Raw genomic sequence first — 17636 nt, 5'->3', positions numbered from 1 at the left:
AAAGGTTCATGCTTAAACATAAAATACAGCATTAAATATGTCCTTGTAAAAAGTTGCTTTGGTATGATGGATGGTCCTTCTCCAAGGATGACGTCAAAGGGGTTGCTTATAGAAATCATATAAGGAATTTACCCGTGGTTTCACCTACTCTAGGGTTAGGGTTAGGGTCACCTCTCTTTTGACACACGCACTGTCCTTTCCATATACCAAGCAAGTTTTCGAAACGCCCACTACTCAAAGGGAGCCCAAAGAAATGTACTTGTCGAGGACAACTATAAAATCAGAAAGAAAGAAAAAACACTTGAGAGTGAAAAAAGACAGTTTGTGCGCGACTTTATGATAAATGCGCACAAAACTCTTCCTTCTGTGCTGCGAGTTTCACATTCACTCCCACGAGTGGGATATTTACACACAAGAAATGGTTAAACGCATGTTCATATTTTGGCCGTGATTTGCGCCTTGTAGTTTTGGCATAAATATTACTCCATACTACTGCAGAATAAATCATACAGTCACTTAATCAAAAAACTGTAGTCTGCATATGCCACAACGTATGTACTTTTGTATGTCTAAGTCTAATTTTTGTGCTTTATATACTTGTCTTGCTTCTGGCTGTGGATTGTGTCGATATTGCTATAGTATACTATATCAATATCGACATGAATTATGTTTTCAGAAACAAACAAACAAACGCGTCAAGGTTTGAAAATGTGAACTGTTTCAGGAACTAAACATCATGTTTCTTATTCTCCTTTACATTATTTACCAATATTTTTATACTAACAGTCTATTTGCATTCCTGTTACACTGATTTTTAAAAAATCTGTATTGTTTTATGAGTACGTGCACCTTATAGGCTACACGTGTAACTTTACGTAAGGCCGGCCTGTTACGCCCACTGTCGTAGACTGGCTGTACTGAAGAACTGCTGCTACAACAGTGAGCTCTCACTGCCGTGTGGTTCTCTCGCAGAAGCACGCACGTTTCGAGATGGTTATATTGGCTTACTGGGATATTCGGGGGGTAAGAGCCAAATATGGGCATTCTTTATTTAAACAAGAAAGAAATATGAAAGATTTTGCAGGAACTGACTGTGTTTTTGTTCGTTTAGCTGTGTTGCACTGTTTGTGTTGTGCAGCTGTCGTAGGATCATGTTTTCAAAGAATCAAAGAATTTTGGATAAGTTCGAAAGATAATAGCTAAGACATATATGCACAACAGTAAGAAACTTTGTAGAAATTGTTAAATAACGAAAATGGGCGTTTAGATAGCTAGTTTAAGTACCTAACATGGCTAGCTAATCCAGCTAGCTGGAGACGTTCTACTAGCTAGAATATTTGCACCCGAATTGAGATGAATTTGCCGCTTTATTAAAATGGTAAATACACACACTTTTGTCTGTTTACTAGCTTGCTCAGCCCATCCGTTTGCTTTTGGAATACACAGGGACCCAGTATGAGGAAAAATTCTATTCCTGTGGAGAAGGTAATGTTTCCGATAACCTAGCTAACGCTAGTTAACCTATCGAAATCGATGGATTCTCATGACATTCAGCCCTTCAGTGGACAGCTCTTTCGTGAATACATATCTACAACTGCGAATTGTGTAAAACATGTAATCCTGTAATTTAATGCAGTGATCTGATTATTCTTACGTTTGTTTTTTGTAGCTCCCAATTATGACAAAAACTGTTGGTTTGAGGAGAAGGCCAAACTCAAAATGGACTTCCCCAATGTAAGTTGTGATGTTGCTAACGCTAGGGAACTGAAAAGCCCAGTGTGTTGTCATAAATAATACCAATTATGCTTAGCTAAGCTATGTCTTTTCACCCTATAGTTGCCTTATCTTGAGGATGGTGACAGGAAAATTGTACAGAGCAATGCAATAATGAGATACATTGCTCGAAAGCACAATCTCTGTGAGAACTTGTTCAAATTCACTTATTTCATTTTTCAATTTAATTTTCAGTTTAACTTGTAAAGGATTATTTTGGTAGATTGTTATTGGTTTCTTTCCAGTAGCCTTAGTGCTTGATTTCTTGTTTGGGTGTGGGGACTTTCCTTTCTGCACAATCTTGCTAGGTGGAGAAACGGAGGATGAGAAGACCAGAGTGGACATCCTAGAGAATCAAGCAATGGACTTCCGTAATGGCTTTGTCCTGGTCTGCTATGGAGATTTTGTGAGTGACTCACTACCTCAGTGATTTTTCAAATGTGTAAACTGCATTAAACATTGCTGTATGAACAGCATGTCATTTTCTATCAGGAAAATAAAAAGCAAGGTTACTTGGAGGCACTTCCAGGAGTTCTTAAGCAATTCTCTGAGTTCTTGGGGGACAGGAAGTGGTTTGCTGGTGACAAGGTAAAGTTGTTACAGGAAGATGCACAGAAGAATCCTTTTTTTTAAATTGCAGACAACACATGAGAATTCTACTCGTGTCTTTATGTAGATCACATTTCCAGACTTTGTCATGTATGAGTTGTTGGACCAGCACCGCATGTTTGAACCAAAGTGTTTGGATAACTTTAAGAACATCAGAGATTTCCTGGACCGATTTGAGGTTTGTATTACATGTATGACTTGTATCACAAAAGTACTGCTTGTTTTAATGCATCAAACCTTATTTGAAGTTACAGGTAGTTCTGTCTCTTATGTCTGCATAAAACAGGAAGTTTAACTAAATTATTTGTTTTTATTCTATTTAAGGCACTTGAGAAAATAGCAGCATACATGAAGTCAAGCAGGTTTATGAAAACACCAGTTAACAACAAGATGGCTAAGTGGGGGAACAAGAAGGAGTGAACACGCTGCCCTTTTTTTGTCTGTGCTTTTAAAGAACTACCCTAGGGTACCCTAGATGACATTAAATAAATTCTGACCTAATTATATTGTAACCCCCCCCCCCGCCCACACACACATTTTTAAATGTAGCTGTGCAAACAGGACAAACTATAATTTTGATAATTCCACATTTCAGTAATATAATCACTTTAGGCCAATTTTTGCACTAACAAAAAAAAGCTGGAAAGACAACTGCGGTATTTATATTAAAAATAGTTTGTAGTGGAAACTGGAAAGGTTTTATATGGGTTCTTATGTAATTGACACATTCTGTTAATTTGTCAGGCTTTTTTTTATCTTCACATGCAGAATTGCATTGGGCTCTGCACTTTTTGATCCAGGAAAAGTTGAAGTTTTGTTCATTCTCACATTTTCCTGACCATTTTGTTTAGAAAGAATCAAATGTCAATTAAAACCTTTATTTAGACAATTTGCTACAATAAACTTAAATGAAAAGGTTGTCATACAAATTGGTTCTGTTAATGGTTTGTGCACGGAAATAAGTATGTATATATCTTAGGAAGGGCTTCTGTGGTTATTCTCGATGAGCTAGATTGGATCATAAATGGTGCAAATATGACCCAACAAATTTTAAAATTGCCTAGAAGTGACTATTTTTACTAGACATATGTTTACTATAATACTATTAGGCTCATCATCCATTTTTCATTACAGAAAACTGAGATTATCAGATTTAGACAGATAAAATCAAGATCAAACAATACTTTGGGCTGCAAGGTTTAGTCTAATTAAAAAACCTTTTTAAAATTTGTAGCTATAATTTATTTGACCAGTAATTTTATAGCTGGTATTCTTGTTCAGGCCATAGAGGTTAAAGTCAACATATAGTCACTGCACTTGTCTTTAGTGAAATCCCTCCACCACTAAGGCACATGATGTCAGCTTTAACGGTGACCGTACTGCATATGTTCTGCCTCAGTGGCAAGCTGCAGAAGACATACATACGATCAAAAAACAATTAGCAAAAAGCACCAAAAGAGTTCCACTCAGACAGGATGTGTGTGTTCTTACATACCGCCAGAGCTGATTTAACGGCCTGCAGCTGGAAGAAGACGCGACCTCCTTCTTCTGGGCAAACAGCTCGTAAATCATCACGCTTCATCCCCAGGAGCAGAGCTCCATGCATCACACCCAGGCTACGCACTGTCCTATACCCATACAGTGCACATACAAACCCCAGACGGCACAAGGGCAGATGTCGCAATGCAAGATCTTGAAAGTTTTATAGCATTATTTTATTATTGGACACAGATGATGCATCAGCTAGGGGTGAAGTCCTATTTAACCAACTAAAAGGAATGGCAGACTATGGCTATAGAGTGTCTCCTTTGCCATTCTAAATAGAGGAAAGGCTGACTTGGGGATTACGGCCTAAAACTCAAGCATGGAAATACCAGTTAATTTAAGAGAAGGGCAAGGCAAAATTATATCAAACATCCCAGCTGCATGAGCTGCTGAGATAGTGGGATACTCCCAAACCATGAAGTGGTGGAGTCCAGTCGTTCAATATAACAAATATGATAGGCAAATTCAGGACCAAAGGTTTGTTTTGAAATGAATACGCTAGTGTGGAAGGCTCCTGCAGAGAGACCAGAGCTGCGTATTCTGTCTGTGATGTTATGATGGGTATATTTTGAATCATATGTTATATTTATTCCTTGTACACAATGCTGATTAACATTTTTATTTAAATAATGCATGCCTTATAGTGCATAAGATGGTTTCTTACACTTTTGAGAAGCCCTTATATTGCAGCCAGGCTGTGACTTCCTCTGGGCTGGACCTCATATCCAGATTTGGAGGTCTATTTATTCTCTGATGCAGATGTAGGACAAAGAACAAACAGTTAAATGTCTCTTCTGTCTCCCCTTTTTTAATTGAAATGGTCAGGTTTTATGTTGTTGTTGTTTTTTTTACTGTACAATAGTTAAAGCAAAAAAGGGAAAATTCCTGAACATGGCCAAACCAGTAAAAAAAAAACTTACTGCAGGCTCCTCTCCAGTGATTGGTTCTAGAACATTTGGTGGCACATGACCCTCCTCCTCACGACTGTTTCGCACTATCCACCATTGCCTTGACTTGTCTACCACCTGTAGGAATTATATATACAAACAAAATTCTGAATACCAGGCAATGTATTTTGGTTTTTTTTAAGAGTTAAGAAGTTGTAGCAGTATAACAAACGAATGTTTTGACAGACAATACCAGTCTTTCAGTTATACAGGGAAACTGTAAGACATCTTAACTGAATCCAGACCAAATGCTTGCACAATGTAGAGTTCAACTTTATGTAAAAGTCCTGCCATACCTGCAGTTGTAACAGAATCAAACAATTGTAACAAGCCTGTTAGAAGTTCTTACCTGCACCACTTCACCTTTCATCACGCTCAGCTCTTGCCGGTTCCTGGCAGTGAAGTCATAGATGACTCGCATGTGAAGCAGGGGTTGTCCTGACCTACAGCAAAAACAGTAGAACTCAACTGAACAGTCTCAGCATGGCATTTGACTGATTATCCTACAGCACATTTCAAGGAATAAGTTTAAATATAGCCCTGACATAATTCATGCATTAGTACAGAGTTTGTAGAGTCTTGGAGTTTGTTTGCTTATTGATCAAATTGCTTTTTTTTTTTTTTCATTTCTTAGGTCAATATTTGTAATGAAAGTAAATCAATATTTGGTTTGTTCTGGAAAAAAAAAAGAAAAGAAAAAAAGATTTCAGCATGCTTACAATGAGTAAATAATTATGTTGCATCATGCCTGTCAGGCAGATATAGTGTATGCTCTAATTATATTTATTTCTAACAATCCAGCAACAAAGTTATCTAAAGTTATTTAGGTCCGTTGCTACTATTTACCGAGTTGGCAGGTTGCTAGGAGGTCTGGTAAGCTGCAATGAAACAAAGAGTGGTGTTAATTAGGTTATTATATTAAACTATAAGCAACTAAATCACTTTGCAAATCATACTGCAGCCAGACCCGGATAGCAGGTGATAGCAGCAGTGGCCATGTAAAATAGCTATGGTCAGATTTGGTTTTCTCTTTGGCCACTTTGCTTCTGTCTGAAAAGTTTAACCTGAGCAGGTGGTTGCTGCATGCCATTCTTGTCTGGGAACCGCTGACTGTTGCGTCGTGATGGCCCCTGGATTCCGTTCCTGTCTGGGTACCGCTGACTGTTGCTTCGTGATGGCCCCTGGCTTATGGGTCCAGACTGTGGAGGGACCGGCATAGGAGGCTGCCAGCCATCATAAAAGACTGGAATATATGGTGGGATCTGATCTGCATTTGGCCACTTAGATCTGTGAAAAGCAGTGATAGAGCCAGCAGTGACGCTGGCGATGTTAGTGGTGTGCTAGTGCATGTTGTGCTGGTATTAGTGTATTAGGCACTGCTGCTCTACTTGTGTTTTTGCACTGTCACTGACATCGATTGGTTCAGAGTGGTCTGCCACCAGAACATATTCAGCCTGATCAGTGGTCAGAAATTAAGCACTAATGACAAGAGAGAGGGTAGCTAACATAAGTAGTATATCGCAACAGTGTGGCTATGGTGTGCAAGTATGATTCCAATACATTAAATATGCAATACCTTAGTACTGACCTTGTGCAGTAATAATTAATGCCATCATTAAATAGCAGGAAAGCTAACACATAGCTGCAGTAGTTAACTCATAGACTAATGAACTTTTGGACCAGCTAAAATGGATTTACAAACCAAAAACAATTTAACGAATATGGAAAGTCTTCACTAATGTTTTTGCATTTATGGACATTTATGGAAAAAGAAAAAAAAAAGGTCTCTATACACTAAAATTGCTGTTAAACTAGATGTATGGAATACAGAAAGCAGAGTGGTCAAACCTGGGGACATTCCAGGTGTCTCCTAACTGTCTCCAGAGACGCTGCTCCTCCGGGGTGACCAGATGGCTGAGGAACTGTAGTGCTGGCTCTGTGAGGAGAGGACTCAGGACTGAGGCGGGCACAGCAGGAGGGAACTGCTTCATCAGCTGTGTCAGCAGAAGAGGAAGGCAACTTAGTCCTTAATATATGATTACTGAGACAAAGAAAATTCTCCAAGATATTGAGTCTGGACATTTAGGAATAGAACACTAACACAGATCATTTCACATAAAATGTTACTGATATTCAACCTTAAAAAAGTGACATTTGGAATTTTTAATTAAAAGCAAGTTAAATATTTTTTTTAAAAACACTAAGCGTAAGCAGTTAAAGCAATGAATGTTTTTGATTGCTCCTTTAAAACAAACAGGTTAAAGTGGCACAGTAGATACTCACAAAGGAGAGGGAGGAGAAAAGGCTGTGGACAAAGTCAGGTGCTCCAGAGTTGTTTAAGTGGCCCTTAAGCTTCCCCTACCATAACAAGGAGAGGACTGTGTGTTAGCCCTAACACATACCTGGGCACAGTCTGCTGTAGCATTTCAACACAAGCCATCCACAATGTTTGGATGAGTATGTGAAGCAAGTACTGGACAGAGATATTTGCCATTTGTTTCATGCTGTTTATTCTAAGTATATGCTTACAGAGTTGGCCCACATGCTTCAACTAGTTATGCTGTAAAAGGCAGACCCATGGGCCAATTTGGATTTACTTCCTCTAATGTTAACTAAGCCCCACAAACTGCTAATTCCATGTCAGGACTACCACGGACCAAGAGAAACAACAGCAAGTCTAGCCAGTATATGTTGAAGTGATTTTTGTATATGGTCCATAGTTTAGGTCCAATGCAACTGAGCATCCAAAAAATGACTGTGCCAGCTGAGGTGATTACTGACTGATTCTTTTGAGTGGTGATCAAGTTTACCACTTAAATAACCCAAACAAAGGCTACATCCAAAGCTCCATAATTTAAAAACTGTCCAATTGCCAGTTATCTTCTATAGAACTAGAACAATTTCTGAGAGGAAATTTACCAAGAGATTGAAGGCGTATTTCATTTTCTGAAGCGAAGCAACATACTCCCCTATGGAGGGGAAGTTTTCACCTGCATAGGAAAAAAATGTTAACAAATAATACATTACTAAATCGAATAAATGTTTTAACACTTATGTTTGGGACTCCTAACTCCTAACTATGATAGTTTTGATAATAATATAAAATAATAATAGTCAAACGTATACCTTATAACAAAATTACCATATTTCTTTACACTTTTCTTTTTCTTCTTCTTTTTCTTGCTTCCTTCCTCTTGTTGTAAAGCTGCATCAACTTTATACATGAAGATCTCAATATCAGCCACTACATGATTAAAGATTTCCTGGAATACAAACATTGACAATGATAGATAGCTCAGCAGACAGACAGACAGACATTCTGATAGGGCTTATGAACATGCACTTGATGAGTGGGGAGCAGAGTTAGTTGAAGATAAACCGACCACACTCCTCTCAGTATCTGTATAGGAGGGAGGAGGCAGCTGCCCTGTTTGGTGACGCTGCTCACGCAGGTCTGGGCTATAACGGCCCTCATCTCTGGGAGCGAACACAGGGGACCGTGGCAGTTCATCCTCTGGAAACAGAAATCAGAAAGCCCAGCTGACTGATCTCTAGAAGGACGTATAAAATGCAAGGAGACAAGGAAAGCTAATCATCGTACATGTTAAGGAGTTGTAAAGAAGTAAGGATGGCAGTGTGGATGGTATTGTTCTGAAACTTCACTGAAAAGTATAGCAGCTGACTTTAACATGTGGGTACTATATAACATTAAAAGCAAATTCTAGTCTTACCATAGTTTTGGTAGGCACTGAAAGGAGGTGGAGGGTTCTCAGGAGGTGGGGGTGTAGGCTGCATTGGCGGGGGGCCAGGTCTGCGGAAACTCCCAGGATGGCCTTGGCCTATTATGTTCTCTAAATTACTCCTACAGAACAAATAATGTCACTACACGCAGTTTGCAAAAGTCGATTCTCTGTGTGGTTGTTTAAATATAGGGATACCTAAGCAAATACAGACAGGTGTAAAGATTGGCTAGAAGAAGGAAAGTGAAACTACATCAATTCATGTGTGATGATTGTTTTTTTGTGCAGATGTGTGTTGTTTTCAGGGGAGGGGCAATAATCCAGCACAGTAGTAGTATTCCTATATCTAGGCAAGCATCTCCAGCAATTTACCTGATGTCAAATGGCATTTCACCTAGTTGGAAACCCACCACCTCTTCACTGTGCTGTATTGCTTTCTCCAGATCCTCTCTCACTTCTTCTGCCTGGGAAATGCAGTAATGAACATTCACATATGACAGAATGGAACTAAATCCCTCCATCACTACACAGTCAATTTTAGTTTATATTTATAATAATGTGTTTACTTTGAAATGTCATTTACTCTCAAATGAGATTGTGTGACAAATCAGACCAGGATAGGACTGCAAGGGTCATACAAAAACAAGCCCAACACAGTAAAGTACAATTAAAGACTCACTAATCAAGATAATAGTCCACTGAGTTAAAATACAAATTAGATACTTAAACATACATATAACTTGGACTTAGACATTTGTAAAGCTGCTTTGTGACAACATCTGTTGTAAAAAGCGCTGTATAAATACATTTTGAAATTTCTTTTTTTTAATTGCTCATTAAATTCCACAATGAGAAAAAGGTAATGCCAATACTGAGCACTACTAAGAGGTCCTAACCCCAGTGTCCTCACACTGGAACAGGAAAACATTTGGAGGTCTACGGCCACTGCCCTGTACGGTGACCGTCAGAAGAGAGTTGTACACACAGCTATACAGGATAGCCTTAGTCTGCGAGATGCTGCTAAGAGGAAGAGACTCCAGCACCTCCTGCAGAATCAGCAAGAATGAAAATGAGGAGTTCCATAAGACAGAGAAATTTGGGCTAATCAAATTACTATTAACATTTAGGTCAGGTTGAACGAAGACGAGTCTTTAAAAACTCATGGTTAAAACAGTATAAATGAGTAGAATTACAGTTCAGGTCATGCTCTGTGTTGTAATGCAACACAAAGTTCACTCATTTTTTTTGCAGCTGCACAACAGTTTCCATATGTCTAATATTTCTTAGCAGTCTTTGCGTCATGACAGTTCTGCAGAAGTGAAGTAGAGGATGTGACGTTTGGTGACTTCTTACCTTTGTTTCTATGTCACACAGCTGTAGGCACCGGGCCTGAACCTGCAAGACCACGTCTTGGCCCCACACTTTCCCTTTGCTGTCCAGGCTCTTCAGTTTGGCCACACAGTCTTCCATACTGCTCACCATCTTCCCGTCTAGCTCCCATGTGAACAGGTGCTGAAGAACGGACCATACATTGAAACCAGACGCAGAAGCAGAAAAGGTAGCCTACTTCAGAAGCATTTAGGTTCAGGTTCAAAAAGTCAAAGGTCCTTCAAGTATTTTGTATTACCAAATTGATTTCACTAATGATTTTTATCTGATGGGTGAGCTAATTAGCAAATCCAGACAATTGGAACAAAGTCCGGAGGAGGTATTATTTTCTAGGCCTGGACCATCCCTCACGAAAGCGCACTAAGTGTGTCTGATTTCTGTAATTTTTTGTAATATTCACTATTTAATGTAAATAAAATATTTATTGAATAGAAGAAAGTGACTTCTACATTTTACACAAAATCATGACAAAAACCTTATAGAATGGATTCAAGCTTACCTCCACTCTGTAATGAAAGGTATCTGGTTGTCTGTTGATTGATTCTGCATATTCTTTTCTTTGCACTGTGTGATAACAAGAAACATGGAATTAAAGTCATGACAACTTTACTCAGTGTTTCATAAAAATCTTTTGATTTAGAAAGAAGATTTTACTCACTGTAGATGGATTTTGCACTAGGTCGAGACATATCGGATTTTTGAGAGGATGGCTCTGGTGAGAAACCTCTACAGTTTGAACACACCAGAATCACATTGTCATAAACTGATACTGACAAGTGAAATTCTATGACCAAATGCTCCAATTTTATTATAGCTTCACAGTATAGGACTCCTGTACTGGGTTTCAAGTTTTTAGCTGGGTACATCACCCTAGAATATCACTTGTTTTCATGGAAAAAATAACTGCCTCAAATTCCTGATATTAATTTTAAATTTCACATTGACAGTATTTCATAATTCTTTTTAGGGACAAATGGTAACCTGAAAATGTAAATGCAACTTGGCCTAAAAGAATTATGTCTAATCTAATACAGCTCATAGGTTAAGCCTGATGCAGCAAAAAACAGACAGATGCTTCTTTTTTGGTCAGCACTAGATATTACCAAATAAGCATAGCAGCCTTTCCTCTAGTTCAATCAGAGCAGACTTGAGAAAGCTTTCAGCAGCAAGGAGATTCCAAAAGACCAGTGTAATTTCCACCCATCCATGATTACTTCTGGTAATAATTACCATGAATGTACCACATGCTAGTTTAGCTGAGATATTACCTTGACTGGAAAGGGGGGGAACCATTGCTCCCATACATTCTTCACTTGTGATGTCACACGCCTACATAAAAATGGCACCTTGCACTAGAAGATAAGACGCAGTCGTGCTGTGTGATGTAAGAAGTGGCCAGTGTCCTGTTGCTGAAGCACATGACATATTACTAAAGGCAACAGCGATACAGTAAAAAAAAAAAACGCTCAATTCAAAGTTCAATTCAAATCATCCTAATGTAAGTCACCTCACTTATAATTACTCCAATTACAGTGAAATATAAAAATAAGATTAAAGCCTAAATTATAAGCATAAAAATAAGATTAGATTGACCCCCAAAACAGTTAAACAAAACAGGCTTGCTTTATAAATTAGTTACAGACAGGAAATAGGAAAACTGTTCAGTGGCTCAGAAAATGTATCACCAAAAAAACAAACCAACCAACCAAAAAACAGCACGCAAACTTTCATAATAAACATCTAAGCATTTAGTAAGGGAATCATTTTTTCTTAAGGCACATAATATTCTTATTTTTCTAATACCGCAAAGATTTATACTGCTTAAATTTTTTTTTAAGTTAATGTTTAATAACCCATAATACTGAGCTTCTCACAGTCATCTCAATCTTCTGGCAAATTAGAGGCCTTATACAGGACCACTTACATTTTCCCTTTTTCACTCCTACACAAAACTATTATGATTGACGCAACAAAAACAAATTACCTGAGACTCAATCTGTTTATTTTCCAGCTTTGTACTTCTTTCTCAAGCCCAATAATCCTCCATTATCCAGCACACTAGGAAAACACAGGAATATCACAAGCTTCCTGCTTAGCTAAAGCTGGTGCAAAGTCTGGTTACACATGTAAACGCAGAGAGGAAGTGTGGTAAGGTGGGCTTATTATGGTAAGTCAGTCATTATGACTGAATGGAAGATCAAGTCCCCGATCAAAGGTCGGGAACACCCATCACGCCAAATTGTTCACAACGCCCAAGATGCATGAAATGTGATTGGCTAGAACTTCAACCTCTTGCAAAAGTAGCCAGAGATATCATTTATGACCAGCTTACCCATGAAATGTTCCTAGATGATGGTTGTCATGACTGTGACAATCAACAGCCTTTGGTATGAGGCAAAACATTCTTCTCCAGCTATATAAGTCACAAACACATGATTGAACATTAGAACTGATCCTCTACATTAAACACACAGACACCATTAAGTGAATAACCAAATATTTTATTCGTAGGTGTATGTACACTTGACCACACAGTCAGAACATTGATATGAGGAAACAGTTTCATAATAATGCAGTTGGCTGCATTGTGGGTAGGGTCTGGGTCTGGGTGATGGTCCTTCATTGGGGACTTACACCGTGGTTCTGGCCTGGGTGGCTTTAGCCAGCAGTTTCAGATCTGCAATGCACTTGGCAATGCTTTCCTTCTCCTGAAAGCAACATGGAAAGAAATCAAGTTAACAAGTGAGGCCAGAGAGACTGCATCAAGGATGACGTGTTGTGTTTGTTACTTAAGTAATGTGTCCAAGTAATACGATCAAGTAAGGATATATCCCCATCTAGTGGAGAAACAGATCAGACATGGCTACATTTTGATATGTATGCAAGTGACTTCTCCCCATGTACACAGCAAGGAAATGATTCAAGTTTTGTTTGTTACTAAGAAATACATGTACTGCAAACATTTGACTCCATACTTGCACACTATTCTACTTTTTGCTACAATGCTGAGGGTAAGCATAGCTAGGAATACGAGATACTGCCTACAGTCAAAGTAGTACTTTTAACATGTTTAAATTGTTTGTTTGTTTATATTTATAACACTTGTAAACAATGGTATAAAAATGACAATATTCCCAACAAAGTGGAACAGTTACACAGACACATTAGTGTCTGCAACTAATATGGGAAAACTACTTTGATATAAATAAGAGTGAGAGAGCGGGAGAGATGGTGTACCTGCTGCAGCGTTATGCTCTTGATGACATTCTGCTCCACCCAGCTGACCATGTGCTCCTGCTCCATGCGCCGCTGCAGATTCTGCAGCTGCACCTGGTAGTCCAGCCTCTTCTTCACCTCGTTGGTGACCATATGTAGTCGCTCTCTGTAGTTGGTCTCTAGCAGCATGGCCACATTGTTCTGTCAGCGAGAGTTCAAGAGAGCATTGAGGACCAGAGATCAATTCTGAGACAAAAGCCACTTGATTTAAATAGGCTGCATGAGAAAGCTTTGACCTGACCAAGCACAAACTTTTGGGCCCGAGCATTTACAACTTATAGCTAGAAATGTGTGTTGTTATGAAGCAGGCCTACAATTTAACAGGCACTACCTGTACACATTCCAAATCTTATACAAATCTCTTTTTTACTACCCAGTACTATTTTTGTTTTGCATACTCTACCTTGCCAGGAAAACCAAGTAAATTACATTGTAATTCCTCTAAAATGTTGATACTTTCCTTGAACAGGGCAAGGTAAAGCATATGAAAGAGCTTATTCCCACCGAGGGGCATGTAATCCTTTTGCCTCCCTCACCCTCTTGGCATCGAAGAGCATGTGTCGGCCTTCCACTCTCCATTGCTCCTTCTTCTCATTCTCGATGGCTTGAGCCAGGCTGGACATGGACAGTTCCTTCACCTCCTGGACTTTAGCCACTTTCTCCTGCAAACGTGGTGGTCACAGGCAGTCAAACAAACCTTCAACTAAACGGACTGAGGCTTTCAGTAAATAAACCTTGCTAAACTGGGAAACTGCGGTAAGAGATCATATTAATATTAGTAGTTAATTCTAAGAAAATTATATGACAGTGATATTCCAGTAATAAAAATGGAGTAGATGTTGCCATGTTCTACTGCAGAACTAGTTGTGATTTCCACAGGGATTCTTGATAACATTATTTGGACACAAACTACCTTTTCTGTAGAACAGTACCTGCAATGGCTGGTAAGTTTGATTAGAAAGAAACATACACTGTTACTTTCATAGTTATACCATTTAACAGTCTAGCCATTCAAAGCACATATATACCTATAAATGAAATTTAGACTCTTGAATGTGAGTTTCATTCCACAGCATGTAAGCACAATACAGAGTCACTCAGGTGACCAACCTTTAGTGAATGGCTGCAGTACAAAGTCAATGCTGTAGGGACAGATTGTGCATCAACTTCTAATGCCATCACTGCATTTATTTGGCTAAAAAGTGTATGTGGATCACAATGCAATAAAACCCACCTCATTCAGTTTGTCAATAAAAGCTGCCACTTGGGAACCATACTTCTTCACGCCATAGATAATTACTGCACCAATGGAGGCAGCAGCGATGGTCTCGTGGTTGATGATGTAGATTTCCTTAGAGAGCAGGTACAGCGCTAGACCAGTGCCCAACATGTAAGGCCCTAGCAAAGGAGAAGCATCATAGGTAAGGAGGCTCAGCCTTCTCTAATGCAACTAATCATCCAATCCATCTGTGTCATCTGTAACACAACCTAGACAATTATAATCAACTAATGACTGTTTATATATTAGGGGAATTTACAACAGCAGTGAGTCTTTCACTAACCTGTTAAAAACAGACACGCACGCACACACACACGCACGCTCGCACTCAGAAGCGCTAAAAAGGCCACCTGTAACACCAGTCTTTGGGTACAGCAGTGTGAAAAGCTCCTCTGGGAAGATGCCATGGCGGATTTTCCCCCCTTTCTCTGGCAGAGGGGGCACAGGGGCGAGGCTCTGGGGGGACGAATGCAGGGACCGAGAGGCCTGGACCATACTGAAAAAGCAGGGGACATGAGGATGGCAAGTAGGGAAAACTGGATGATGAACAACTGTGTTTACATTACTCATTTAATAAATCTTCCAGTAGTGTGATTTGTCTACATTTACAGTGAGTTCCACAGTCAAACTCAATTCTCCCTAACAGCACATGCAAACAAGTTTTAAAAATGTATCTATAAAGGATAATGAATGCAACCATTTTCTGAGTTAAAGCCAACATACCAAGCTCCAAAGGAACCACTGTTTTTCAGTGCAGAACCTGCAGATAAAAAATAAATAAATAAATAGAAAATACAGCACTTCTAAAACAAGACTCAAACATTTCAATGTCATCCTTGATGAGACCTAAAGCTCCTTAGATTTGGTTACATAGCTAGCTACAGTTTACTTAAAGCACTAAGATGGTTAACGATAAAGGGTTTGTTTACGAGTCCTTTTTAAAATAGACTAAACACCATCTTTTTAAATATTTTTCTGGGGGCCCCCCCAACAAGCTTAGCTAAACGTTTAGGTATCCTAAGTTATATTTGTCTGTCAATATGTGATATTTACAAACAGAATAAGATCTTTTTAGTAGCTATTACAATAATTGTTTCCTGTTCATTGCAATATAGCTAACGATTCAAGCATTGCAGCTACAAATGCAAAGCGTGCAACTAGCTGGTATAGCAAACAAGTAAATATGCTCCGAATTTGCCACATTACCTAGGCTCTGTGGATGTGTGGATATAAGAAATAAAACATCGCTAGCAACAGTTAAACACTGTCCACCAAAAACGACTGAAGGACATATAACTAGATACCGCTAGCTACCGGCTGCACGGTTAACAGTGCAAAGTCAGTAGCTAGCTAGCTATCAGCTGAGTAACCGTACAAATTCATCAGTAAACCGGACAAATCAAATGTCCACCAAGCATTTAAACCGCGCGTTAGTAGATACCATATTAGCCAATTACAAGAAATATTAATGCATACTTGAATTCACTGTGCAGGTACGTTTTCAGGTAGTTAGCTAGCATAGCTAACTATCCTAGCTAGCTAAGCAAACTAGTTTAACAATCATAAGCAGTACTTAAAGCTAGGCCTGCTCTTTTACCCTTCAACTTCACTTGCCGAATCTTCCCGTTTACACATGTCCAAACTATAGTGATATAGCTGAGAATTTCTTAATAAAGTCAAGCAACCTGAAGCGAGTACAAGTCTCGACAGCATGCCTGCAGTAAAATCGGGAGAAAGATTGATCGAAACGTATAGCAAGGAGTCCACTCCTTACGCTATTCGGCCGCACTGTGCCCTTCTGCGAAGAGCAAAGATGGTAAGGAAATCTCACAATTAATATCGCGATATGTCATCAGCTTGGCAAATGTCACATCCGGGTCACCCCAACACCATCTCAGCCTGCAGATGGCGTAAGTTTACACGACGGATTCTTTTATTCTCTTCAACGACAAAACTCAGGTCTATACACCAAAAATATGGCTGATTAAAATGCACGTAAATTAAATTTAGGGTCAATAAAATGCATATGAATTGACGTTTTGACTGATAAGTAGTTTTATTTGACTCAAGTTTAATCAACTTATCTTTCAACTTTATCCATTTTTATTACTTGCCTTATTTATCGTTTATTTGAAGTTTGCGGGCGCAACGTTCTGATTGACATTTTTGCCTCGAGAGGCGGAAGTAACGAAAATTGCTTGGGTTAAACCATTGATTAATTAATGAATGTTATTGGATAAACAAGGCAACTGAAACAGTTACTAATGTTAAGTGATAAAAGAGTCCGGTAACACAAACGGCTTGAGTTAAACGTTAAATGACGTGACACAAAGTTATTCGAATTATTTAATTATATACCACTGTAGTATTTAGTTCACATGCATTTGTTGTTTACACCCTCATAGAAACTCCCCTGGTCATGAATGATCAAACTTGATATTTGATTTTTAAAAATATATCAAATCAAGACTGTTTTAATCCTTTCTTTTCCAGATAACTATCACTTACATTTTCAATTCACAAGCATTTTTTCATGACCAGCTTAAATTTTCATGGATTTTTATCAGCTTCGATTTCATCATTTAGAATTTGCTACTTCCTCCACTCATGTGCCTGAAATGTTACTAAACCGTGTTGTAAATTAGTAGATTCATTCCTGTTTGAGGAATTCTGGCTTGTGTTTATTGTCTGTGGGCAGAAAGGCTTTCCTAGATGCCAACTGGCAAAATGTTCCAAGATTTCTAAGAAATTATTGAACTTCCCTAAAAAAACACACACAAAAAAAAAACAAATAAGTAAGCTGAGAGAACTAAAACGAAAGCTATAAATACAACTTGACAGTTTTCAGCAGCAGGCGAATTTGTACGGTTACTGAGCTGCCAGCTAGCTAGCTAGCTAGCTACCGGAAGCACTTTTAACAGTGCAAAGTCAGTAGCTAGCTAGCTAGCTACAGTAGCTTGGTAATGGCTTTGCACTGTTAACCGTGCAGCCGGTAACTAGCTGTATCTACTGGTTTAAATGCTTGCGGTTTAAATGCTTGGTGGACATTTGATTGTATGGTTTACTGAGCTGAAAGCT

At 38.8% G+C, this 17636-nt stretch overlaps 3 protein-coding genes across 8 annotated transcripts; 1 reads left to right on the top strand and 2 right to left on the bottom strand.

Moving 5' to 3' along the window:
- Positions 1–875: 875 nt before the first annotated feature.
- On the top strand, positions 876–3311 carry LOC113575509 (glutathione S-transferase Mu 3-like). Its single transcript, XM_027007054.3, has 8 exons — positions 876–1023; positions 1410–1485; positions 1670–1734; positions 1837–1918; positions 2082–2179; positions 2266–2361; positions 2450–2560; positions 2707–3311. The coding sequence occupies exons 1-8, from the start codon at positions 991–993 to the stop codon at positions 2800–2802; spliced, it is 657 nt and encodes a 218-aa protein (XP_026862855.1). The 5' UTR covers positions 876–990; the 3' UTR covers positions 2803–3311.
- eps8l3b (EPS8 signaling adaptor L3b) lies at positions 3245–12452 on the bottom strand. 5 transcript variants are annotated; one of them, XM_027007049.3, is made up of 21 exons: positions 12336–12452; positions 11988–12061; positions 11272–11412; positions 10662–10729; positions 10503–10567; positions 9968–10126; positions 9511–9660; positions 8987–9078; positions 8606–8736; positions 8258–8388; positions 8017–8137; positions 7794–7864; positions 7158–7232; positions 6723–6868; positions 5939–6161; positions 5721–5752; positions 5224–5317; positions 4848–4952; positions 4592–4677; positions 3878–4010; positions 3245–3788 (listed from the first exon to the last, which is right to left on the bottom strand). In XM_027007049.3, exons 3-21 carry the CDS (start codon positions 11307–11309, stop codon positions 3747–3749), a joined length of 1962 nt encoding a protein of 653 aa, XP_026862850.2. In that variant the 5' UTR covers positions 11310–11412; positions 11988–12061; positions 12336–12452; the 3' UTR covers positions 3245–3746. The 5 variants fall into 5 exon arrangements, with proteins under 5 accessions (XP_026862850.2, XP_081563735.1, XP_026862852.2 ...); XM_081707609.1 differs by having other exon boundaries at positions 11272–11406; XM_027007051.3 differs by having other exon boundaries at positions 11272–11355.
- Positions 12453–12483: 31 nt separating this feature from the next.
- atp5pb (ATP synthase peripheral stalk-membrane subunit b) lies at positions 12484–16393 on the bottom strand. 2 transcript variants are annotated; one of them, XM_027007052.3, is made up of 7 exons: positions 16244–16393; positions 15282–15318; positions 14909–15054; positions 14514–14677; positions 13816–13941; positions 13241–13420; positions 12484–12711 (listed from the first exon to the last, which is right to left on the bottom strand). In XM_027007052.3, exons 1-7 carry the CDS (start codon positions 16269–16271, stop codon positions 12634–12636), a joined length of 759 nt encoding a protein of 252 aa, XP_026862853.1. In that variant the 5' UTR covers positions 16272–16393; the 3' UTR covers positions 12484–12633. The 2 variants fall into 2 exon arrangements, with proteins under 2 accessions (XP_026862853.1, XP_026862854.1); XM_027007053.3 differs by having other exon boundaries at positions 16333–16356.
- Between the last annotated feature and the right edge of the window lie 1243 nt (positions 16394–17636).

The sequence above is a fragment of the Electrophorus electricus genome, chromosome 25, assembly GCF_041902795.1.
Source record: "Electrophorus electricus isolate QZ-2024a chromosome 25, ASM4190279v1, whole genome shotgun sequence".
NCBI lineage: Eukaryota > Metazoa > Chordata > Actinopteri > Gymnotiformes > Gymnotidae > Electrophorus > Electrophorus electricus.
This window is presented reverse-complemented; position numbering and strand designations above follow the sequence as displayed.

Coding starts and splice junctions, on each gene's coding strand:
- LOC113575509 (XM_027007054.3), top strand. CDS start 991: ATGGTTATATTGGCTTACTGGGATATTCGGGGG. Junction 2,180..2,265: donor TGGTCTGCTATGGAGATTTT/GTGAGTGACTCA, acceptor ATTTTCTATCAG/GAAAATAAAAAGCAAGGTTA. Junction 2,561..2,706: donor ATTTCCTGGACCGATTTGAG/GTTTGTATTACA, acceptor ATTCTATTTAAG/GCACTTGAGAAAATAGCAGC.
- eps8l3b (XM_027007049.3), bottom strand. CDS start 11,309: ATGTATGGGAGCAATGGTTCCCCCCCTTTCCAGTCAAG. Junction 10,127..10,502: donor CCTTTCATTACAGAGTGGAG/GTAAGCTTGAAT, acceptor TCCGTTCTTCAG/CACCTGTTCACATGGGAGCT. Junction 7,233..7,793: donor AATACGCCTTCAATCTCTTG/GTAAATTTCCTC, acceptor TTGTTATGGTAG/GGGAAGCTTAAGGGCCACTT.
- atp5pb (XM_027007052.3), bottom strand. CDS start 16,271: ATGCTGTCGAGACTTGTACTCGCTTCAG. Junction 13,942..14,513: donor TTATTGACAAACTGAATGAG/GTGGGTTTTATT, acceptor CCACGTTTGCAG/GAGAAAGTGGCTAAAGTCCA. Junction 12,712..13,240: donor AGAGCATAACGCTGCAGCAG/GTACACCATCTC, acceptor TGTTGCTTTCAG/GAGAAGGAAAGCATTGCCAA.